Genomic DNA, 24,369 nt, shown 5'->3' with positions numbered 1-24,369 from the left:
AACTTTCTGTGGAGGCAGAAGAGATACTCTTTCCACCTGGAGATCAGCAAATAGAAGACTGGGTTGTAATCATGCGTTAGTCAGAAAACCTACACTTTTGCAAGCCCTGAACACAGCACTATACTGGACATAGGATAGGCCATGCAGAGGGACTCTGAATCCCCTGCTACTCGGGAACAGTGCTGTATATGGTACTCTGTGTAGCATGGGTGGGAGAAAGGCAGAGCTCTGACCTGTGGAATCCACCACCACATGGTCCACTAGCCAAAATCTCTGAGGGTGGGGAAGGAAGGATTGCAGTGGGCACTACTACAGTTCACAGGCTGTAATAATGTTTATGAGACAGCTACACTGGTATCTGGTTGAATGGGTTGGATTTTGTCTGCTCATCTCATCAACCAGTGTGGCAAATCCCCTGCCCTTAAGGTCTGTTTGCTTGGCCTTTGGGTAGGGGTCTTGAATTGGTCTTTTAGGAAATGTCTACATTTCTGAAGCTGTCCCGTTGTGTTATGTAAATCCAATGTCAGCTGGGCAACTTTTAATTTAAAAACAAAACTGCAGCTGATTTGGAGCAGCAAAACCATGGTGAGGGAGAAAAAAGGAACTGTTAAGAACTTGAGCTGCCTTCAGAATCCCACCAACACCTGGTTCCATTTCCGTGGTGCTTTTGCTAGACATACCTTGTCAATGAACCGCGTAACCCAACGGAGATCTGATAATTGTATATATGTTCGTCATGCTGTCATATCTGCCCCAGGCTCAATGGAAATCATCTATGAAGTGATGGATGAAATTGAAGGAAAGACTTTTGTTGCTCAGGATCCAGACGACGGTAAGTAATTTGGTATATCTAACAAGTTGCTCGCTATTGTGGTGTAATAAACATAGGTGAGCTGTCCAGTGAACTGCAAATAAGTCCAGCAGGCATAGATAAATCAAAGGTATCCTGAGCTAGTAGCTTACTGATTTGTCTAAATATAGTGCAGTATTTGTTGATGGGGGTGGAGCATAAAACACCAGCTGTGCTCTTGAAGGAGCTCCACAGTATTGACACAGCATTTCCTTTCTTGTGGGACAGTATTGAGAGGAGCAAGCGGTGGAGCAGCACCGCACACTTCTGGAGAAGGTCTGCTAGCATGTCCAGAAAGTCATTGCTTTTCTTGACATTAGATGGGTTTTGATTGCAGAACTGTGTGACTAGTATAAAATTGTATAAAGTGAAGCCTAATGGAAAGCCGTACTTCAAACAACTCTAGTCTGTAGTAGGCGAGGAGGGACAAAGATTCAGAGTGTCCCAGGTGTGGTGTTGCTATTGCTGTACTGAGCAGATCTGATCAGTGAATGGAAATGTCAGATGGGCTGAACAAATTAGTTCTAAAATTAGATTTTGAAGCATATGCTATAGAAAAGAAACTAGTACTTTACTATATTTGCCTCAACAAGTGTGTTTCTGACAAATGTGGATTGCTAGATGTGTAGTAGTCTACTAGGCTACTCTGCCGAAAACTTTCTTGACCCTTGAAAACAAATCTGCGGATGATCTGTCTGCTACATTTTCTCCTCTTAGTTTTAGGACTGATCTACCCTAGAAAATTAGATTGGCTCAGATAGGTCACTCAGGGGTGTGAAAAATACACACCTGAGCAGCGTAGCGAAGCTGACCGAAGTCCTCATGTAGACTGTGCTAGGCTGATGGAAGAATTCTCAGGGAGGTGGATTACCTGCACCAGTGGGAGAACCCCTTCCATCAGCATAGCCAGTGTCTACACTGAAGTACTACAGCAATGCAGCTGCAGTGTGTTAAGTGTAGACAAGCCCTTAATGTTTTACATTAAAGAGTTGGCCTTTCTGCAGTGGTTTTTCACCTGACTCCCCACATTGCCTCTGCTGTCTTTCATCACAGCTCCTTATGTTGGTTGAAAGGAACTCACAGAGTGATCCAGACAGATGCTTTTCTTGCTGGGATTGAGACCCTTCCATTCATGGTGTCCCAGGAACTACGGACCCAGAGTCTCATCCCAAACTGACTGCTGTGTGGCAGCCTAATGCGCTGTGGCTAGACCATAAGAATGGTCTTACTTTGCATTTACACCTACTCAGTACACTCATTCATAGCAGACATGGTATAGACGAGTGAAATGCTAGGAATGATCACTGAAGGAAAAGGCCACGTAGCTGAACAAAAACTAGCACTCTTCTGACTCTTCCACGCTGCTCTTGATTTTCCTTTAGAATCGCAAAAGAAGTATCACTTTTGAATAAGGCAATGATGATTGGCGCAGGGGTACAGACCTCAGCTGAATCATGGGAGCTGAATGTAAATGTTTCTCTGTCCTGCATGTAGTGGGACATCTGAGAATATTTACATGAGACTTGTGCCTAGTCTGAGCTGCTTTAATTAAACTCTTAAAAAAACAACAACAAATCATTCTTACATTTCTCCAGTGCATAATATTTCTCATCTTATTTTTGGAGACTTCCAGCCATTTCTCTAAACTTAGCACTTCCACTAAAATGGAGTCTTGCCCCTTTGGAGTGCATTGCAGTGTATATATTCACTCTTGCCCGTGTAAACCACGCAGCAATTTAAAATGTTCTCTGCAAGATCTTGACTTTGTATCCCAAAGGATTTGTAGGTTATAATGCAGGTAGCTGATGGATATTCTAAACATTTTAATACCAGGATGGTACTTCTCTATCCTAAAAAGGCATCTTAACTTTTCAATGCCTTTCCACAGTGAGCCTAATACAACTCCCAAAGGCAGTTCAATTAGATTCTTTCATCCATATTGGTGTCCACATATAGCCATGATTTCAGTCACTACTTGAATTTAGAGCACAAACTGGACACTCTTACATTTAAACTTGTTTTTAAAAACTGCCAGGAAGACTTCTCCAGCCTATGCACAGATGGTCTGCACAGCTGTTGCTCTTCTCCATACTCCTTGACTGAATGGTTTTCCCCTGTCCAGTGGCTTCCCCATTTATCACAGGTGGAAGGGAAGTGGTTTCCTTGCTATTTTAGGAATCTGTTAGTGATGAAGAGTGGATAAGGATGTAGGCAAAGGGGGAGGAGGCAACTGCTGTTCATGCTCTAGTGCAGGAGGTTCTGAGGAAAAAAAATTTGGTGGCCTCAGAGTGCGGCCACCAACTCTTGCTCATGGGCGCTATCTCACTTTTTCCTAAAATACTTTGGTTATCCTAAAGCTAATCAATAAATATGAACATATACACATCCAAAGCATTGTAATTTATTTATTGCTAGCTAGTAAGTCTGTTGTGAAAAGTGATATTAACAAACATACAAGTATCACTTTTCACAGCAGACTTAATCAGCCCTGGCAAGCCTGGGGACAAATTAAGCCCTGGATGGAGGGTTGTGGGAGGGAGATGGGGCTGAGGGAGCAGGCGGGGCTGCAGCCTGAAGCCCTGCAGCCAGAGGCCAAGGTCCAGGGACAGCCTGAAGCCATGTGGCCAGAGCTTGGGGCCTGCCACTGTGCAGCCAGAGCCCAGAGCTGGAGTCTGAAGCCCCACGGACAGAACTTGCTGAAGCCCAAAGCCTGAGCCCTGCCACCCATGAGAAAGTGGGCAACTCGCTGGCTGCATGCTCCTACAGCATCGTGCCCCAGGTGACTCCAGAGAGGGGCAGGGCACAACCCCTGCTGCTGGCCCCCACATCGAGGAGCAGCAGGGATGGGGAAGGGGCTCTAATTTTCCCTCCCCCACATCACAGCCCAGGAGGTTGTGGCCGCAAGAAAAACCCCTGGTGGCTGCATGTGGCCACGGTGGCTGCATTTGAGAAACACTGCTCTAGTGTGTACCCTAGGAAGGGAGAAGAAAGGAGTCTGGACAAGTGACTGCCTTTACATGTGTGTTCCTGCAGCCTCTACTGGAGGCTCTAGAGATGGGAAGCAGGTGGCTCTTCTTACTGACCTGACTCTGAAAATACTGTCCTGAAGCAAACATGTGAATGTAGCTTTCACAATGCTGCCCTACTCCTGAATATGGAGTCCTCTGCAGAGATCTTTCTCCCAAAAGCTAGCTAGCTAAATGGATCTCTAGCCTGAGTCTAAAAGTGTAATACAGGAATCCCAACTATTTTCTCAAACTTAACTACAGAGTCTTCTGTATAACTGGAAAAGCCTCTTCCACCTCATGTGGAAACCATGTTAGAGAGCTGGTTAGTATTTCTCAAAACTGGACTTTAATGGACTGGATTTTTTTTCCTTTCAGCCAATTTCTTTGTCAGTGCGATGCGAATAGTAAGTATTCATTGTTCATATTTAACCTTTTGAACGAAGTCCTCTATTTCATTGCCTTCCTGTAGGCTTTTAAATCTAGTTTAGAATTGCCTCTGGGTATTCCAGACCTACTGCACAGACTAGCTTCAACTATTTTCCTTCCTTGCTCATTCAGTTCCACCAGCCTTGGCTGCCTCCAGTAGTCTTTCATTTCCCCACTGTTTCATTTGTACCTCCCAGTCCGAAATTCTCTTCCTCCCCTGTCAGTCCACTGAATCAGTAACCCATCTGCCTATGGGCCATCATCCAGGAAACTTCCAGCATGCAATACAGATAAAGGGATACTTTTTGGGCGGCCAGTATTTCTCTGTCCCATTTTATGTTTTCTGATCACTTCAACACTGTCCAAACATCCTCACACCCCACTTATTTAACTTGCCCTTAAGTGAAGCCAGCCAAAGTGATTCTTTGTCTTAGCTCAAGGAAACAGTTAATTGATCACTGCACTGAATTGCTTCTTCACATCTTATTTTTAAACTTTCCTTTCACTATCAGCTGATTGAATCTGTAAATCGGACTGATGCCAAGCATGAAAGGATGTGATGTAAGTGTTGTATCTGAGCAACTTAAATGTGCATTTGTTTATTGCAGTGCCACAGTCTGAAGGATGTTGAGCTCGCATATAGATTACATAAGGTACTGGAGACAGGAGACAACTGGAAACTTATAGGAGATGCACAGCAACAGTCTCTCTATTGGTAAGTTTGGTGCAGCTACATTTAGTACCATGAATTCATTAAGAACACTGTCCTCATTTTACTTAAACCAATATTTAATAAATTAGGATTTGAAAATTGAACTCTTCTTTCTGCAGGAGACTTCTTGAGCATCTGCTAGAATATAGATAACTTTTAAAGTCTCTCCTTTTGAGTAGGAGCGGGGATAGCTTACTTGTGGTTCTCATCTAATAATAAAATGAAAGCGCTTTAAAATATACAGGAAGCTGATTAAGATCCATAACTGCTAGCAGACTAAATGTGTAGAATAACTAATTTTGAAAGGACATCAGATTCAGTATTTTGAAATCACTTCCCCTAAACAGCCCCACTTACGTTATAGGAAAATTAGTTCTGTCTTTTCACCCAGCACATTTTCTTGGCCAGAATAGAGGAAGGATAAAAACTCTTGGTGAGGCAGGGGCTCACTCAATCTTATGTCTGGCCTTTCCACTGTCTCAGTTTACCTTTGGGTTCTGATCAAACCAGCACATGTGGTGGTCTTCACAATACCACTCCCCTTCTAGATGTAGTTTACTACCATAAAATAACATGCATCAAACCTTCTAGCCTAGCCATGTTCTCTGGGATCCATTAGTCCTTTCAGTTTATAATAGGATTTAGCGTCCAAAAAGTCCTCCGTCTCGGCTCAGAAGGCTTTCCAGTCCTCAGTCTCCTGCAGCCCTCTCAGCTGAGGCTCCTGCTCCCTGCATGTCTCCAACCCAGGCTTTGGACTCTGGAGAATGTTTGTTTTTTTCTACTATCCCGCCATCCTCACAGGCTAAGTGAAAATTCAGGCTTATATACTTTATCTGATCATGTGACTGCCACCTGCCCCTTTAAACCCCACAAAGAACTGTCATTCTTCATGTCCTTCAGGGAACCACGTGTCCCAGCATGCCTTCTCTTTAAAGGGGATTAGCCTTGGAATAGGGTTGGCTGGTCCCAGGTCCCCTGCTTCTACCCCTAAAGGGATAAAGATTTCATCCTGTTATACTTAGTGTTGTGCAGGCCTAACAGTAGCATCTAAAATATGCATATCCATAGGTTCTCAGACATCATGCTCATTTAGCATAATAGGAAATGTCTGGAGAGATGGTGAGGTGACCTGAAGAAAAGCCCATTGGAAGGATAAGGTTAAAGAAGCACCAAGAAAGGAATTCAGTATTGGAATGAATATCCCAAAGACGCTGTTAGTGTAATAGGATTGATAGGATCTTTATTAGTCTGTAGTTTAAGTCAAAGGAGACAACTAGATTTAGACAAGGCAGCTCAGTCATTGCATCAGGTCAGGGACTTGATTAGACGAGATGCTTCTCTTTGTGGCTCTAGGACAGTCTGTTTAGTAAAACAAAAGTGAAGTAGTTTCTAATCACCAGCTCACAAAAATATCCTGTTACTAGCCTTAGAAATTGTTTCTTATCTATAGGGGGAAAATGTTTTCTTGGTGTTCACCTGTTCTGGATATTGTACCAATGAGACAGTTCTAACAAGTTTAAAAGGGCAGGGGTTTGGCTATTTTAACAAAGCGGCACACCTCTACATTGATTTTCCTGTCAGTGAATTGGGGGACCACTTGGCGGTAGGGGTTGTTTACGCTATGGTAGGAGGAGAAGGATGATTGTGTTACTTTGACCTGCATTCTAATCTGGCTGTTGGCACAAGTTCACTTTCCATCCATTTCTATGTGAACATTAATCTGCAGTTACATGGAAGAGATACTTAGACTAGTATATTGCAAGGCAAGATAGATTATGTTTGCATCCTAATTCTAACCAGTCCTTCCCCTTATATCAACCCTAAAAGCTCTTGCTCACTGTGACACTTTCTCTGGATGCCCATGACTGGGAGTCACCTTGCTACCCCCCTGCCTTGTGGGAGTCTTTTTTGTGCCAGCTCCAGCATACCACCAGCCTTTCACCCACTCAAGCACTCTCCTCAGGACTTTGCCAGTTCTAACTTTGCTCTAGAGTCTAGCCTATGTCACTGGACAGTCACAGAAATTATCCAGTTTGCTGCACCCAAGGGAATAGTATAAACACTTCAGCTTGTTTAATTCAGCTGAGTGTCAGCTCCAATATAACAACACAGCACTGTAATCTGTTTATAGTGAAAACAAATATAAATTGATTGATAAAAGTTAAGTTTTGAGAGACAGTGATCAAGGGTACTAAGAACAACAGGTTACAAATAAAGCAGAAGTTGTAACATTCTTGCTAGAGATTGACACTTAACAGGCTGCAGTCCTTGTGTAAAGACCTGAAGAAGAGCTTTATGTGCTTGAAAGCTTGTCTCTTTCACCAACAGAAGTTGGTACAATAAAAGATTATCTCACCTACCTTGTCTCTCTTGTCCTGGAACCAGCACAGCTACAAAAACACTGCAAACAATCCTTATGTAAAGTAGCCTCCTCTCACCTACGCCTTTACTGCAGTATTTCAGCCTAGGTTGGTTGAGATCCTGTTTTCATGAATGCAGCCACACTGCCTGGTTGCCCCTTCGAGTGCAGGAGAGGTTCTGGTGCCTCCAAATCCGTTGTTTTTGTTCAGAATCAGATAACTCCCTGAGGTGCTCTCCTGTATTGAGTTCACCTCTCCTCTCCCCTCAACAATCTGATATTCCTGATGGGGTTTGCTTTGTGTTGACTTAATTTCCATTAGAGACAGGGTGAATAGGTGATTCCACATCCCTTTGTCTGACAAAACCAGCTTGTCAGCCCTGCCTAGGACACAGATTCTAAACATATTTTCACTACATACATACAGCTTCTTAAATATCACCCGTACATACATCACACAATGATTAGGAGGATTGGTGTGACATAAGCTTCCATTAGACACCTCACAGCCCTTTCTGGGTAAATACTATGAGAGCAGTGTGTTAGGTGTAGTGAGTTTGTCAGGCCTGGTAGGAGTTGCTGTTACAGAACAGTGAACACTTTGCTAGATGGCATTGAGGGTTCTTAGGGTCACACCTACCAAAAACTTTGCTTCTTCAAAGCTGATTGTGTTTAATGTCCAATTTATTGCTAATCATGGAAATGTTAGTTCATTCAGATCTGATCATTGCTATTTACAGGTCCTCCATCTATCCATTTCAGCCAATCTAGTTACTACTGAGTTCTGACAGCCTGCATTTTTCCCTTTTCTGCAGTGCAAGGTTCTTTACTCTGGTGTGTATGATGGAACAGCTCGATGTCATATTGAAGTGGTATAAAGAACTGGTCCCTTCGGTAAGATGGTATTTCCATGTATTTGGGCAGCTTATGATATAAATCTGGAAGAACAAGGCAGTCATACCAGGCTAAACTGCTGTCTCTGTTCATCAGCTCTTCTACCCAAATGCTCAAGTAATGTGGGATCTCCTTCAAGCATTGGACACAGCCAACCATTTGGAAATGGTCCCTCAGTTTTGGAAAGGTTAGTGGTAGCTTGGTTTCTTGTGGTAACCTAAGGCTTGCCCATACAGCTCACCTGATAATGGGGTACGGCAGTGTACTAGTCATTGGAGATCCACTTAAACGCCTCCATGGTGAGAGCCACAAACTATTGCAGTACAATATCACGATGCTGTGATGTTTGTCCTGCTTGCATCTTCAGAACACAGGCTCACAGCCATGATAGCCTCGCAGTGCAACATCAGGATTTCTTAGGATGGTGGTTAAAGGGAAGGTGGACAACAGAGGTGGTACAACTAGTGGAACTATTCATTGAAGGGGAAAATACATGGCTCTCCCTTTAAATCAGCAATGATGATTGGCGCAGGGGTACGGACCTCAGCTGTATTATGGGAGCTGAATGTAAATGTTTTTGTCCTGCATGTGGTGGGAGAAGTGAGAACGTTTACATGAGAACGGTGCCTACATCTGAGCTGCTTCTTAAATGTACTATTAAAAATTGTCTTGCTTGCTCCTGGGGGGGGAACGTTGGGCGTCTGATGCAGTAATGGCTCCATTGTTAACCACTCTCTTTCTTCAGTCAGATATCAAACAGCTTGGGCTTAGCAACAGACCCGAACTGTTGGAGGAGGTGTTGGCTCTGATGGCCAGGGAGATACACTCTCAGGAGGTGAGACTCATGAAGTGATCAGGGAGGGTGAAAGTGTCACCCTGACTTTACTGTCAGTGGCGGGGGGATAACACCAAGTTCAAAGTATTAGAGTAACTAGAACCATCATGTAGAGATAATCCTAAATTTCCTTTCACTGCATAGAGATCACAAATAACACAAGCCTCTACATTTAGATTAATCTAAAGTTCCTATTAAGGGTTCTAGGCACCTTTTATTAATTTGAGGTTTCACTCTATGGCTGATAAGCTCAGCATCCTCCCCAAAACCTGCTTCAGCTTTCAACATGCGTCTCCATCCTCAAAAAAGGTGGACTTTGCAGCATGCCCTGACAATCAGTACATTAGACCTGTTGGGAACCAGGGTGGGAGAGGGGAGTGAATTCCAATACTTGGATGAGCAGCCCTGCCAGCAACTCATTCTCTTCTAAATGGAGAGAGGTTCAGGCTCCAGATCTGACCGTGCACAAAGAATAGATCTCTCCCTCCTAGAATTAAATTGGCCTCTATCTAGGTTTGTCATCTCTGAATTTGTAGAGTTGAGCAGCCAAATTCCAACCTGTTGGTATCATTCCATTGACTTCAGTGGAGTTAACCAGAAATGAACTTGACTCAAGATGACTCAAAAATCGTAAGATCAAGGAATCTACAGACTATATACATCTGACTTACTGAGAGAAGCTGTTTTTCACTGGGGGGGACAGATGACATTTAGCTCCATAACTCTCACTGATGTTCAAGGAGAGTGAGATGCACAACTGACATTTGTGCCTTTTGAAAATCTCCTCCATTGAGATTATTTTAAAAAAATGTGCAAATGTAGATGCTCATAACATGCCTGGCCTCAGTGGTTTAATGTGAAGCAGCTTGCTGCAGCTTCCCAAACGTCACCTGGTAGTATTCCCCTTTCTTGCCTTAGGCCATGGCTACACTTACAGTTCTGCAGCGCTGGTAGTTACAGCTGTGTAGGGCCAGCGCTGCAGTGTGGCCACACTGACAGCTACCAGTGCTGCAGTGTGGCCACATTTGCAGCATTTGCAGTGCTGTTGGGAGTGGTGCATTGTGGGCAGCTATCCCAGCATTCAAGTGGCTGCAACGTGCTTTTCAAAAGCAGGGGGTAGGGTGGAATGTGACAGGGAGCGTGGAGGAGACAGCGAGAGTGGATTTTTGGAGCTGACACTGTTCTCAGCTCCCTGCCTTGCAAGTTCTAAGGACTGGAAGACACACAGTGCCTACCTTCAATCATTTTGAAAGTTCTAACTCCCCTCTCTCATTCACTAAATGCAAATTATGTACTTCTAAATACCCGTCAGACCAGATAAGCAACTGCTCAACATGGACTTCCCCCTCCCCCCCTGCCGTGTGAGCGTGCTGTTTCTCTCTTCAAGCAAACAGCTGTGAACATTCCAAAGTAATTCCCCTGCCTGCCTCCGCTCGCTCAGCAAACAGGAGCTGTGTTTGTTTTTTAAATAAGCAGTTTGGCTGAACTCCGAGCTCCCCCTTTCTTCCGGTTTGTTGTGGACAGGAATTCTGGGATACCTCCTTATACCCTGGAGGCCAATAAAAGTGCTGGTGGTGTCCACACTTGCTGACCAGTGCTGCATCACCAGCGCTGGAATCGCTACACCCGAGGCACGACCGGGTGTACAGCCAGCGCTGCAACCAGGGAGTTGCAGCGCTGGCTGTGCTTTGCAAGTGTGGCCTGTCATAAACAGATAGCTAAGGGTTAATGTCTCTTTCACCTGAAGCACCTGACCAGAGGACCAATCAGGAAACCGGATTTTTTCAACTCTGGGTAGAGGGAAGTTTGTGTCTGTCTTTTTTTTCTGGCTGCCTGCTTTCTCTGAGCTTTGGAGAAGTAGTTCTGTTTTCTAATCTTCTGTTTCTAAGTGTAAGGACAAAGAGATCAGATAGTAAGTTATATGGTTTCTTTTCTTTGGTATTTGCATGAATATAAGTGCTGGAGTGCTTTGATTTGTATTCTTTTTGAATAAGGCTGTTTATTCAATATTCTTTTAAGCAATTGACCCTGTATTCGTCATCTTAATACAGAGAGACCATTTGTATTTTTTCTTTCTTTTTATATAAAGCTTTCTTTTAAGACCTGTTGGAGTTTTTCTTTACTTCAGGGAAATTGAGACTGTACTCACCAGGGAATTGGTGGGAGGAAGAAATCAGGGGAGATCGGCGTGTGTTGAATTGGCTAGCCTGATTTTGCATTCCCTCTGGGGGAATAGGAAAGTCCTTTTTGTTTCCAGGACCGGGAACGGAGAGGGGGAGTCACTCTGTTTGGATTCACAGAGCTTGTGTCTGTGTATCTCTCCAGGAGCACCTGGGGGGGGGAGGGAAAAAGGATTATTTCCCTTTGTTGTGAGACTCAAGGGATTTGGGTCTTGGGGTCCCCAGGGAAGGGTTTTCAGGGGGACCAGAGTGCCCCAAAACACTCTAATTTTTTGGGTGGTGGCAGCAAGTACCAGGTCCAAGCTGGTAACTAAGCTTGGAGGTTTTCATGCTAACCCCCATATTTTGGACACTAAGGTCCAAATCTGGGACTAAAGTTATGACATGGCCACATCCTGAGTTGCAGCGCTGTAACCCCCTCACCAGTGCTGCAACTCTGCAGTGTAGCCAAGCCCTTAATATACAGTGACTTACAGTTGCAGTGGTGCTTAAAAATTGTCCAGTTGAGAGCTCTCTGGTGGAGCTGTCTTCCTACAAAAGAGGTGTTTTCTGAGGCTGAAAGTGTGGTAGACAATTCACTGGTAAACAGGATGCCCCACAAGTTACATATGTTTGGGTGCTAATAGAGTAATCTCTTCACAGACTCAGATGTCATTTGCCAACTGTGCTGCAGATATCAAATCTATTTTTGAAACTCGAGAGAGGAACCAGGTCCCCTTAGGGTGGACAGCGAGTGCTCTGGGTAACATTGCCATACTGTTCTCAAGGGTGGGGAGAATCCAAGAAGCCTGGTAAGTGTGGGGCTGCTATGAATTCTTGTCCTGCTTGCATCCTTGATATCTCCAGTTCAAATTTTAATCACAGACTGTATGTGCAGATGCTTTTAAGCTCTATTGTAAATGGAAAAAACTTGCAAAACTCTGGTATTTTTACTTGACATTTGTCTCCTCTTTGGTGCTGACTGGTTCAAAGTTACAGTCTTCCACTCAGTAAGATGATCCGGAAGTAAATACAGTAGCTGGCATAGGGAATACCCTACTCACTTGCATACAAAATGCTTTATGCTGCCAGATGTCTTGTAAATGCACCAAAGAAACTAGAGTCTGTGAGCATTTTATTTAAAAAAAAAAATATTTTGGAGATTTCTAACTTTGCCATAATACAGAGGTTCAATTCAAAATAATGTTGTTGCTTCAAATGTCCAGTCCTTAATGGGAGTTGGATCAGACCCCAAAATTAAAATAAAACCTCCCATTGATTCACTTGGATCAATACATTTGGGAACAGACCAGGAAGTGGTGCCTTTGTATATTTACATCTGTTTGAACATTTTTAAAGTGAATGGGTTTTTTTAAGTGCACACTCAGCATATATGCCTGCAGTGACATTTTTCTTAGTATATTGAAGACTAAGGCAGACATAAATTAATCACTCATTTTAGTCTGCAGATAAAATCAGTGAATATTTCAAAATGTGTATACCAAAGACACTCCTTCCTTAATGAATATTTTCCACATATTGGTGGAAGAGCAGACCATATTGAAGGGTCTTTTCCAAATTGTGGTGAAGGTGGGTCTCATTAAAGACCCTTTACTGGTGTTCCAAGCAGACATTTATCTTAGAATGAGACTGATATTATAACCTGTTTTTTGTTTTTTTTTTCTTCGTCTTCAAACAGCAACATGCTGGAGCTTTTCAAAAGAACCAGTAGAGTCCCCAGGTGAGTTCATTTAGTGGTCTGACTTCAGGTAGCAAATCTCATAAGTTACTTTGGTTGAGGTCTTGCATTGTGTTTCTAGGTGACAGTAGCAGTCTGTAGAGTGACTTTTCACACCTTCACTTCCTAAGAGAACTCCTAAGTTCGATACTTTTCATTCGGGTGTTGGCCTCCCAGGTGAACGGGGAGGAGTTTCTTCATTCACGCAATGTAAAACCTATGCTGAGAGCTCTTTCTGCCCCCAGGACATGGTCAAGGGGCAGAGGTTGGGTTGAGTGAGATCCTTGAGACTTTAAAATTCTGATGCTGTGACTTTTTTCCCCACTTGTGTGAGACTCTTGAGATATGGGGTAATAAAATAATTGAATGGGCCCAACAGCTCAAAGTGTGTTGTCAAACAAGTCCAACAGCTCAGTGTGGGGCTAGATTAACTCTCCACTAGAGACCAAGAGCAGCTCCTCTGAGACTTTCCCAACCAACATCACCCTGAAGTGTCCCTAGCCTCTATTTGCCAGAAGCTAGGAATGGGCAACGGGATGGATCACTTGATAAATGCCCTGTTCTGTTCATTCCTCTGAAGCACCTGGCATTGGCCACCATCGGAAAACAGAATACTGGGCTAAGTGAACCATTGGTCTGACCCAGAATGGCCATTCTTATGTTAAGATTGATGGTCTTAGATTTTAGCATACTTAGCATTTGAGCCTCTAGGAATAGGTGCTCCTGCTGGCCTGGAGTTCTTCAGATCACATCAAATCACACTAGCTCCTGAACTGATCAGGTTACAGTTGGTAAATGTTGTTTGGTAGACAATTCAAAATGAAACTGACCAGAATAGGGGGGGTTTAAGTACCTTTTTGAAACTCTAGAAAGATGCTTCATTTAAAAGCAGAAATTTTAACTCCCAAGAGAAACTAATGGGTTTAAACCAGGGTGATCTTTACCTCAGAAAATTATAGGAGTGTGTGCTGATACTGACAATGGGAGTCTGTGTTGGCCCTGGTGTCCTGGCCAAGCATCAGTTCTGGTAATTACAGCCAGCCTGCCTAGATACACTTGCAGTGGGAATTAGGTGTTGTATTGGGAGGCGCTGTTGTGCGTTTAATTTCATGCACACGTCTCAAAGCACTTGCACTAGTGGAATCCCTAGCTGATGTGTGAAGTCGGAGCCCCAGCAGGAATCCGTGCTGAGGGGAGGGAGGGGAATTCTGGAGTTTTTAGCATGGCTGCTAGTCCTCGGTGACTGTCAGCTCCGAATGTGATGGGAGGGAAGCTTCTCCTTGAGAGCTGCCAGTAGAACAGGAAAAGGCTTCTTTGGTTTAAGTGGCCCAGCTGCAAACCCTGTCCTACTCATCTCTGGTAGCTGCTGCAGACACTTCTCCCCAGCTCCTCTTCCCCATCCATCAGCAACATGTCAAACCTCCAGCAGGAGAGGAGGGAGTCTGGCCAGCCACCTGAAAGGCTCTGTCAGCCTGGCAGCTTTCCAGAAGTAGCAGAGCTGGAGCCAGCTGTTCTCTGCCTCCCCAGCTTGTTGGGGGAGGCAGAAAAGGCAAATTCCCTGTCCCATCCCCCCCCCTTTTCTCTTACAGGCAGCTCTCTACAAGAAGCTAGAGCTCTGCCTGTTAGAGCTTAGCCCTCTGAGCTCTGCCTCTGCTATCGTTCCAGCAGGATGCTGACTCCTTGTCAGCCAGTAATGGGAGAGGGACTGACTGAGAACGATCTGTAAACAGGGCTCAAAAATAATGCCATGTAGCCCTAAGCTCCTGTACCTCTGTCTCCACCACTGAGAGGTCAGCCCAGCCGGGTGGGGGTTCCGCACATTGTCACATGTATAGTAATTTGTGCTCCTCAGTTAGGGAGGGCATTTTCAGAAGTGTTGGCCTAACTGCTTGTGTTAAAGGCAAAGCTAAAACTCCCACTGATTTCAGGGAGAGCAATTACGCCCAAACTGAACGCTTCTGAAAATCTCCTAAGCATTGAGACTCAACAAGTGAAGTTAATTACTGAGGGCTTGTGTGCGCGTGGACACCCCACGCTGGACATTCTGGCTCTGCAGAGCATTCACTCTTTGCTTCTCACTTGCAGCGACAAGGTGATGAACGAGGTCTTGACCTGCGCTAAACAAAGCAACACTCCACATCAGGCGGTTGAGCTAGTGAAGTTGGCGGCTGCCTTCAGTCTACCTACAACGGCAAAGCTTGCAAGGAGGGTGATAGAGGAGTTTGAACTGTCTGAAGAGCAGAAGTAAGATGGATTGTTTTATGTATTTGTTATTCCAAATCCACTGTCAGCAGTAACCAGGAAAATCTGTGTCCCTCTCTGCAAATGGCTTAGGGGAGAGTTGGCTTTCAGAACGCCACACACAGCTTTGCTGTAACCATCGCTCCAGTCCTCCTCGCTTGCAGAAAACCTCAGTGTTAATCCCAGGCTCTGCTCCTGCCACTGCTAGCTTAGCACCTTTCTTCACTAAGGTGATTAGATTTCAAGTTTTAGTGAGTTTCCGGCCTGTGTGTAGTTATAATACATTTCATTTAAAAACAACAAAAATCCCCTTTTTCCCTGTTGCTGGGAGATGGATCCTCAAAACCAGGGGAAACTGAACAGTTGAGCTAGTGATGTAGTGAAGCAGCATTTGGTGGCACTTCAGGCATCTATAGCTGCAGATATACACCTTTGTGAGACTTTGTCTACATCTTTAGTTGCCTAAATGACTTTATAAAAATCTGGCCCTTTTGTGCCTAGTCAGAGTAACCCCCCCTCCAAAAAGTGGGGGGCGGCTTATGTGACTAGTGATTTTTGGGTGCCCAGGGTGAGACCATCTTTAAAAGGAACTAATTTATCAGGTAGTGCTGAGTACCCAACCTCTGAACATGGAAAACCCTGGCTGGTGTCTAGTTGGGTACCCACGCCACATCTGAAAATACATGCTGTCGTCTCAGCTCAGTCAATCGTAGAGGTTACCGGTAGATAATGCTTTCAGTGGGCTTCATGGACTTAGTTTCTTAAAAGCAAGACACTTAGAAAGCAACATTCTCTCTAAGACTTGTATCTGAAAAAACTACTGGAGCAGCTAAAAATCAGTGTAACCCTGAGGACTCTGAAGGAAAGGAAACCATTACTCTGAAAGTTGCACTGCAGAACTGAAATTATTCTTGAAGCCCAGTCTGGCCTGACTCCTATTCCAGCCTGCTTCTCCTGCTACAAAATGAGCTTTAGGAGTGGGTGGTCTCCTTCATTGCCCTCTGGAAGGGAGCTACCAAGCAGGGAGGAATATGGATCTATGGAGGTGTAATGTGGTGGTAGCATACTATGCACTGAACTGTCCTTTCTGTAATGGTGTCACAAGTGGGTTTCAACCCTGTGTTAAATTGAACCTTTCCTCCCCAGGAAAACTCTGGAAGATGCTGATCCCCAAAGCAGTGACAGCAGTGATAGCGACAGTGACTAGGAGCCGTTTCACTAGCTTTCCCTGTGAAACAAAGAATGGGAGCAGTTTCTCACTACTGCTTTGGAAAGCTGCACTCGATTTCACCTCTCTCCTTCCATTGGATGTGACAGACCAAAGGACGCTAGGAATAAGAGCCTTGTACTGTTCTGCTTGCAGCGATACCTCTCCTCCCACCGCTATCCTCAAACCAGCTAGGAAAGATGATGGAAGCTCTTCCCTGTTGAATGCTCCCCTAGTGACTTGTCCAGGGGTTAGAGAACAGACATAGGGTTAAGGACTAGGCCACATCTACATGAGCCTTACTGAGACAACTACCTGTTTTCTGTTGACTTAATCTGTGAATTTAAACAGCCTTAATTACTCTTTCACTGTCTTACATGAAACATTCTTAGCAGCCCTGTGCAATCAGTCTGTTAAGTGTTGTAAGTTACTCTGCAGCATAATGGAGCTGATCAATGAAGACTTCTCCAGGGGCTTGCTTATGGTACCTCTCCCCTCTTGGGTTCAGGAATGGGCTTGGCAGCCTAGAGGCCAGAGCTGTGACAGCTGCTCTACTGTGAGCCTCTAAGGTTCCAGCTACCCTGCAACTGGAGAGGGGGTGATTCTCCCCTTTAAAATATACATGGCTGCTATACTCAGAATGATGATGCTTCTACCCTCCAGCAGAGGCCTACACTGACCTTGTCTTTTAGCATGCAGGGGTAGTGCTGCCTTGAAAAGCTTAATCCTTCCCTTTAAATCATACCACTAGAATTATATTGTCCCCCATACACCGACACCAAAGGCTAGAGCTTAACCTCTGAGGCTCCACTGTGGGAAGAGGGAGTTTGTCAGCCTTCTCAGATTAATCTTTTCATTGAGGATCACAGGTGGGTAGTACAAAGAACCTCAAGGCACAAATTAATCATTTTCATTGGTAACCTCTTTTTGATCACTTCCATAGCTACCAGCATAGTAAAGGTTAATTAAGCTCAGCAGTACACACTTCATTCCTACACTAAAGCAGCTCCCATGTATCCACTGCTGAGCATGCAGTAGCAGAAAAGGGGTTGAGTGCAGGATTAACAGTGCCAGCTAAAGGGAGTAGGGGAAGATGCGCCTTATCTAAACACTAATGACAAGGAATGGGGATAAGAGAGAAAACTGGGCAGATAGATAGAGGAGTCACTGCCATGTTACACTTGGTTAGATTAAGCAAAATGAGGGCAGCTCTATTCTTTCTTCCTGTTCCCCTACTGCCATATTTACCGCTAGACTAAACAAAAAATAGTGCAAGGAACAAGCCAGTTGTTTCCAGCTGTGTCTCAGCCACTGAAAGGCATGGCTGGCCTTCACGTCCCTCAAACATTAGAATATAGCTAGAGTGTTGCAGTAGTAGCTTGTGTTGCTACTGTATTATTCAGCCACTGCTCTTAGGTTCATGTAAGTCAGTGTAACTGGGATTTTCCTATAGGAGGACTGCTGGGCTCACAAACCTTTCCAAATGGTTGATGCTGACAGTAAATAGCAACTTTTGTTGGTGAGAATTGAAATGCCAACATGGGGATGTGAATTGTGACAGCGTTGTAGATACCTGTTCTATGTAAATATCCCACTTGTGTGCTTTGATTTTAAAGCACTAGGCAAAGTAAACCATAAAGAAACGTATAATAAAACATGCCAGAAGTAAAGGGGAAAACTAGTTCATATGGAATAAGGGTGAATAAAGACTTGAACAGGTCGGAACTGAAATACAGAAAGTGGTGTAAATCTGTTGTGTTAATAAATATATGTAGCTTGGCAGGACACCTTGCATGATATTGAGGAATGTGGTTGGTTCTAGGTAAATTAGAGAGAGCTGATACGTTCTACCCCGATTAACATTACACTTCAAAGCAAAATACAAGGAGGAAAGTTCCTTCCCACTAATGAGCCCAGAACAGGGAGGCATTCAGGAAACCTAGCAAAATTTTCTTGCAAGTCTGAATGTCTGTTTTGTGTTTGATCCACACTTGATATTTATCATGATAGAGGCACAGGATGAGTTTTAATCCAGTATTTTTCAAGATGTTTTCTGGTTAAACCAATTGATATTGATAACATCTGGAAGCTTCCTGTCTTAACTACAGACCATGCTGTTTAACAGACTGCTAAATTAAAGTAGTTCCTTAAACAGTGAGGATGTTTCTTTTGAACTGCCTAAGCAAAAACATTTTAGTTCTAGATCAGCGGTAGGCAACCTATGGCACACATGCAAAACCTTAAATTAGAGTGAATAAATGAAGACTCGGCACAGCACTTCTGAAGGGTTGCCAACCCCTGTTCTAGATTATGTATGTAGCCTGGCACTAGCTCAAGGATTTAAAATACAACTGCAAGAAATAGTATCAGCAGTTATACTACGTAGGGTAAAAGGCAAGGGCTAGTGCTGGTCTAAATTTAAATTCCTACACCCTGAAAACAATATAGACTAACACACAGTTACTAAGAGATGTGGCAGATGTTTGCCACCATCATCTTCAGGCCACTAATACCAACTCCTGCATCACTGATCTCCTCTGTGCATCTGAGATAACTGATACCAACTCCAAACAAGGGGCAAAGGCAGAAAGTTTCTAACAGATTTAAGCAAAGAATTGAATAGAAGAGACAGAGGTTTTACATCTTGTTTTATTCAACGGCACCAACTGGCAAATCAATAATGGGTTACAAACATTATTTTGGCTGGATCACAAGCCCAATCAGTACAACTTGGAAACAGAATGGCTATACAAGTTGCAGAGAAAGCATCCTGCCGTTTGTTGTCATGATAACAACTGAAACCAATACAAATACAACAGGTGGTGAGATTCAGCTCAGTGCAAGGAGACAGGACGGTACCCGTGGTTTGTGACATAACTCACTTCTACCCCTTTCAAGGTCCCGGTTTGCAAACCCTTTCAGATCATTTGATTTTTTTCCCAGCACTTAAACAATTCTGCTGCATTAGACTGCTTCCAAAAGTATAATCCTAGATCCCTAGTCTAGATCAATCCACTTGAGTTGTTCCTAATCCCACTGCACTGGCATATGCAGTCAGGATATCCACTACTTGTTTTGTTTCCAGGGTCATTCGAGCTTCAGTCAGCCAATCCTGTGCCACTCTCCTAGACTCCCCTTTCAGCTGGTTGACAAATTTAGCTGCCAGCTCCAGATCTCCATGTTCAATGCAATATGAAGCATAGGATAGTAATTTAAATGTGTCCAGATCTTCAGGGCTGAGCTCAGCAGGTGGTTTCAGTTGCTGAGGATGAAACAGGAGAAGCGACTGTAGGTAAGAGAGCAAGTACTGATACAAGCTGTTTCTGGTTTCATCAATCAAGGCCACTCTTTTTGCCAGTTTTTGGACTGTGTAGAAACGTGCTCTGAGTGCATCTTCGCTATAGACTCCTCGGGTCAAAGATTCTTGGGGAAGAGCTGAGACTAAGGCTTCAGTAAATGCATTGTCAGAACAGCTGGCTTTGACGGCCTCAACTGCGCACTCCAATGGTTCAGTGGGACTATCCCCAGATGCAGTCTTCATGCTGTATTTTAAAGCCTCAACTGAAAGCCACAACTGATGTGCCTTTCTGGCTGCTTCTTCAGCAACTGCGTGGCCTGCGGAATAAACCCAGAAAGGAGGTTTTCTTAGTCTGACATTGACGCACTGACTCACACACCCACTATAACTGCCACATCAAGGTAAAGTAACTATAAAGATCTGCACCCTCACAGGCCAGTTTAATACATTAACAAGCACCAGCTAGCTCCCTTTCCCATGAATCAGTTTACTTTCAAAGACAGCACAATCTACTTTTGGAGGCATGGGACGGGCTGGCTCAATAGCACGTCAGGATAATATTGGGTCTGACTGCTGAAGTACGGTGTGTATTATCCCGAGTTATCTAGATAAAGCCGGCTACTTCAAAAGCAGGAGTGCTACTTCTCCACAAGTACCCTCTGGCAGAGGGTTATATTCTCTTTCAATCTGCTCACTAGAGCAGAAGTGCTCAGCACATTAGGAAAGAGTCAGTTATGTGACCGATATATGCTTAGGCATCACTCTTGGGTCACTGATGGAATAAACGTCTCTGTTCGTACCCTATACACTACTTTGTGCAGAGTATCCTGACAAGTTTTCAAATGAAACCTTACAATTTGCTGGTCAGTATTGTCCTGGTAAAATATGTTTCGCAACGTATGTGAAGTTATAAGATTCCCCTGTATGATGTTAACACGTTCCAAACCTCACAGCCCTGACCAGACAGAAGTCAGGTCTGCCCTAAACAAAGGAATGTGTGCTTGCCTTACTTTGCATTTAAGCAGGGAGAGAAAACAAAGGAAGTTCAAACAGATGAAAAATAAAACCCCAGCAGGGAACAGTCTTCCACATAGACTGACTCCCGGGTCTCAGCTGGAAAGGATTTTCAAGAGGAGGGAAAAACTATAAAAAGAAGGGACAAACACCCCAAGGGACAACCCTCCCCCCCACCACATTCTCCACACCTGAGAAGACAAAAGGAAAACAGCTGTTGGACTGTGGGGCAGGGGTTCAAACCTGAAAGTCTGGTTAGTAATCTACTGGAGCATGAGAAAATTTGCTTTGCAACCCAGATTGTTTCTTAAGTAGATACCAGTAAGTGTTTTACCCTTTTTTTTTTTTCCCTCCTCGGAGCATAAGCTTTCGTGGGTGAATACCCACTGACAAAGTGGGTGTTCATTCACCCACAAAAGCTTATGCTCCAATACATCTGTTAGTCTATAAGGTGCCACAGGACTCTGTCGCTTTTTACAGATCCAGACTAACATGGCTACCCCTCTGATACTTTTTTTCTTGTAACCATTTCTGACTTTTGTGCCTCATCATTTATACTCACTCAAAATCTCTTTGTAGTTAATAAACTTCTTTTACTGTTTCATCTAATCCAGTGTTTTTAAGTTGAAGTGCCTGAACTCCATTTAAAATAAGATGGCATATTATTGCCTTCAAGGAATAACAGACTTAATATAGTTGTACTGTCCAGGAAAGGGCTGGGCAGTAAAGGATAAACATTTCTAGATCACTCTGCAGTATAATCAAGCCAGGGTGTAGCTGGCAGGCTGCAGTTACAAACACGGAGGGTATGGCCAGCATACTGGAAGGCTGTTTGTGAGTAGCCCAGGCAGGAACTACTACAGCAAGGTACTGTAAGGCACCCAAGACTGCAGGATAGGGGTGACAGTGCCCCACTACTCTGGATTGTGCTCTGGTACATCAGTCATTACAAAATGTTTCTGCTCCATTTTCCAGTACTCACTCTCCACTGCCTGCTCAATTCCTTTCAGCCGGGCATAGGCTGTGTTGATATCCAAAGTGAAGTTGTCAAGTTGTTCCTGAGTAAGGCGTTTGAATTGCATTTCCTGTTCACTGAGCTTCTCAGACAAGCTCTGTAACAAGAAATTTAACATAAATCTAGTACCACTGTAAACAAATACATGAACAAATACTTCATGGAGAGAGACCAAAATTACATCCTTTAGAACACAATACCACAGATCAGTTTATTGTATGCCTTCCAAAGACAATGCACATTATAGTAAATACAATATCGCCCTGGCAGTCAGGCACCCTAACTTGAGAATAGAGCCAAATACTATTGCACTTGCTGTTTAGTATCAGCAAATCCTCTCTTCCATCAAAAAGATTAAAAGGAATAGAATCTGAAATGATCAAAGAGTTTGTGTATTCCATCCCCTTTCAATATAATTGGCTTCATTCTATGGCCTGCATTAAAGTGTACTGAAGGATGCAGTGGGACCCTTACAAGATGTGCATCTCCCAAGGCTATCACAATAAACTGGATACCATGCCATGTAGTCCCTGGCCATTTCATTACAGATCTCCCCTCCCTCACCTGCTGAAACTCCAGTTTGAGTTCCTGTTCTTGGATCTTCAGAACATCTCTCAGGTGATCCGTGTGTGCAGCTGCCTGCCTGCGGAGCTGGGTCCTCATTTCACTCTCCATTACTTCTCGGACTTCTTCTATCTGTATATAAACAGGCACTAGCTTTAAGTTTTCATCTCCCAACTGCTTGATGATAGCAAGGGTGATGTTATTTAAAATTAACCCAACAATAATTTTCTTGAGGTCATATTCTTGACATCACTGAGCTTTTTATAAAGATTCTATGCAACTTTACAGTTTTAAAATTAATGTTTTAGAGACACCTTCAAAGTTCTCTTGCTCTGTTGGTTTGTCTTTCTAATGGCTAACCACCCATAATACTAGTAACCAGTGACTACACTTGCTAGATAGTTAACAGTGCAATCTTTTAAGTTTAGACATGCATGAAAAATAAATTGCTCAGACAAAAGCATATTAAAAAAAGTTCTAAAATGTCCCCAATCAGGTCTCAAATTAAAATGCTGCTACTTTTTTTCCCCTTCTCTGTCTGCAGTATTTTATTTCAAACTATACACACTGTGTCAGCTTATCTGCTTATAAACGTGACACTAGCTTATTTCTGGAGTGGCTATATGTTCTCCCAACGCCTGAATGGTTTTTGCACTAATGAGTCACATGAGAAGTCAACGGGCTTCTAGTTCTTTCTTGTACTGAGCTTCCTGTCAGTGAACTGTTTACTCAAGCTAGCCTTGGTCCCTTTTCTTCAAATGCCACAACAACCCCTATCTAAACAGCTCAATTAAAATAAATGGGGGAAGGGACAGAGGATTTCTTAACTATGAAGATCTCAATCCAAATGCACCTTTGGACAACCAGAACCTGGGGTGAAATCTTGGCCCTACTGAAGTTAATGGGAGTTTTGCAGTTGACATCAGTATAGCCAAGATTACACCCTGCTTTTCAGAAGTGCACACATGCAAGATTTCATGTCTCGTTTGCAAGCACTCTCTACAGTTTGCTGACCATATATGAATACAAATAGCCAATATTTGTGTGTAATAGCTGTAGCTGACTATGCAACTACATGGAGCATTTTCAAAAGTACTTAAGTGACTCACGGGCTTTTGAAAGTTTTACCCTACAAGCCTAATTTGCGCACACATTTGAGAATCAAGCCTCAATCTCCAAAGCTACATTACTGTTTTCTAACCAGCTGCCACACTATTAGTTTGCAGCTTGGAAGACGTCAGACTTCACTGGTAAATTCCATAGCATGCAGAGAACATACTGGAAACCAGCAGCATGGGAGGACCAATTACCCTCTGCTTACTGTACCTTTTTGTCCTGGTCAATCTGGATCTCGCTTTTGTGGTGCTCTAGTGCTTTTGCCACTGCTGTCTCAAGTGCTCGCTTATCTTCCAGTTTTTGCTTTTCCAGGGCTGCCTCAATGTGCTGCTGTTCTCTCACTCTCTGATCTGCCAATTCACTGTTTAGCTGGTCAATACGACGATGAGCATGGGCAATGAGAGAATTTAAATCATCTGTTGACAGCTGACCAGCTAAAGAGAAAAAGTTTTTATTAGAAATAGATCACTGGAGAAACAGACAGACACACCACTTGCGCTACCCAGCACACACACACGAAATAAGATCATCCTCAGGTCACAAACTGGAAATATTTAATACTCAGCTAGGACATTTTATCCAAGGATCTTAGCACCTTACTAACTCTCCCCCTCTTCCTGCCCGGACACCCATCCAAGCCCTTCTGGACAGCATCTCCAAACTAACGAAGTGAATTATTTTTTCTTAAATACAAGAAGGAGCTATCAAAATGTGCCTCCCAGAATACTTGTCTCAGTTATCACCCTGCCAGCCCCTGGATTCTTCCCCTCCCACCTCCCAGTAAGTCAAATTTAGAACTGTAAGTTCCTTGTGGCTCAAGAACTGCCCTTCTATTGGTTTTTAAAGCACCATGCAGCTATCACTGTGCTAATAAGCCATATAGCACCCCAAGGGATGTAGAGTAAAGCAGATCCAAAGTCCGGGTGAGACTGG

The 24,369-nt window shown here is 43.7% G+C and overlaps 2 protein-coding genes and 2 non-coding genes across 6 annotated transcripts in view; 3 read left to right on the top strand and 1 right to left on the bottom strand.

Moving 5' to 3' along the window:
- Positions 1–18,220, top strand: part of PTCD3 (pentatricopeptide repeat domain 3) — a 36,999-nt gene extending 18,779 nt beyond the window's left edge. For both annotated transcript variants that reach the window (XM_030563456.1, XM_030563455.1), the window contains 10 exons: positions 758–832; positions 4,234–4,262; positions 4,893–4,999; positions 8,171–8,249; positions 8,346–8,436; positions 8,999–9,084; positions 11,907–12,055; positions 12,943–12,984; positions 15,067–15,225; positions 16,369–18,220. In XM_030563456.1, coding sequence (XP_030419316.1) covers positions 758–832; positions 4,234–4,262; positions 4,893–4,999; positions 8,171–8,249; positions 8,346–8,436; positions 8,999–9,084; positions 11,907–12,055; positions 12,943–12,984; positions 15,067–15,225; positions 16,369–16,429 — 878 coding nt within the window. In that variant the 3' untranslated portion in view covers positions 16,430–18,220. The remainder of the gene's footprint in view (positions 1–757; positions 833–4,233; positions 4,263–4,892; positions 5,000–8,170; positions 8,250–8,345; positions 8,437–8,998; positions 9,085–11,906; positions 12,056–12,942; positions 12,985–15,066; positions 15,226–16,368) is intronic.
- Positions 2,261–2,393, top strand: LOC115653002. The gene has a single exon (XR_004000819.1). It is a non-coding gene; the product is annotated as a small nucleolar RNA SNORD94 (small nucleolar RNA).
- LOC115653001 lies at positions 8,760–8,891 on the top strand. Its single transcript, XR_004000818.1, has one exon. It is a non-coding gene; the product is annotated as a small nucleolar RNA SNORD94 (small nucleolar RNA).
- An 840-nt stretch (positions 18,221–19,060) lies between the features above and the next one.
- Positions 19,061–24,369, bottom strand: part of IMMT (inner membrane mitochondrial protein) — a 33,527-nt gene continuing 28,218 nt past the window's right edge. For both annotated transcript variants that reach the window (XM_030563453.1, XM_030563454.1), the window contains 4 exons: positions 23,647–23,870; positions 22,321–22,452; positions 21,724–21,853; positions 19,061–20,044 (listed from right to left, as the gene is read on the bottom strand). In XM_030563453.1, coding sequence (XP_030419313.1) covers positions 19,437–20,044; positions 21,724–21,853; positions 22,321–22,452; positions 23,647–23,870 — 1,094 coding nt within the window. In that variant the 3' untranslated portion in view covers positions 19,061–19,436. The remainder of the gene's footprint in view (positions 20,045–21,723; positions 21,854–22,320; positions 22,453–23,646; positions 23,871–24,369) is intronic.

This window comes from Gopherus evgoodei, chromosome 5 (genome assembly GCF_007399415.2).
Source record: "Gopherus evgoodei ecotype Sinaloan lineage chromosome 5, rGopEvg1_v1.p, whole genome shotgun sequence".
Taxonomy (NCBI): domain Eukaryota; kingdom Metazoa; phylum Chordata; order Testudines; family Testudinidae; genus Gopherus; species Gopherus evgoodei.
This window is presented reverse-complemented; position numbering and strand designations above follow the sequence as displayed.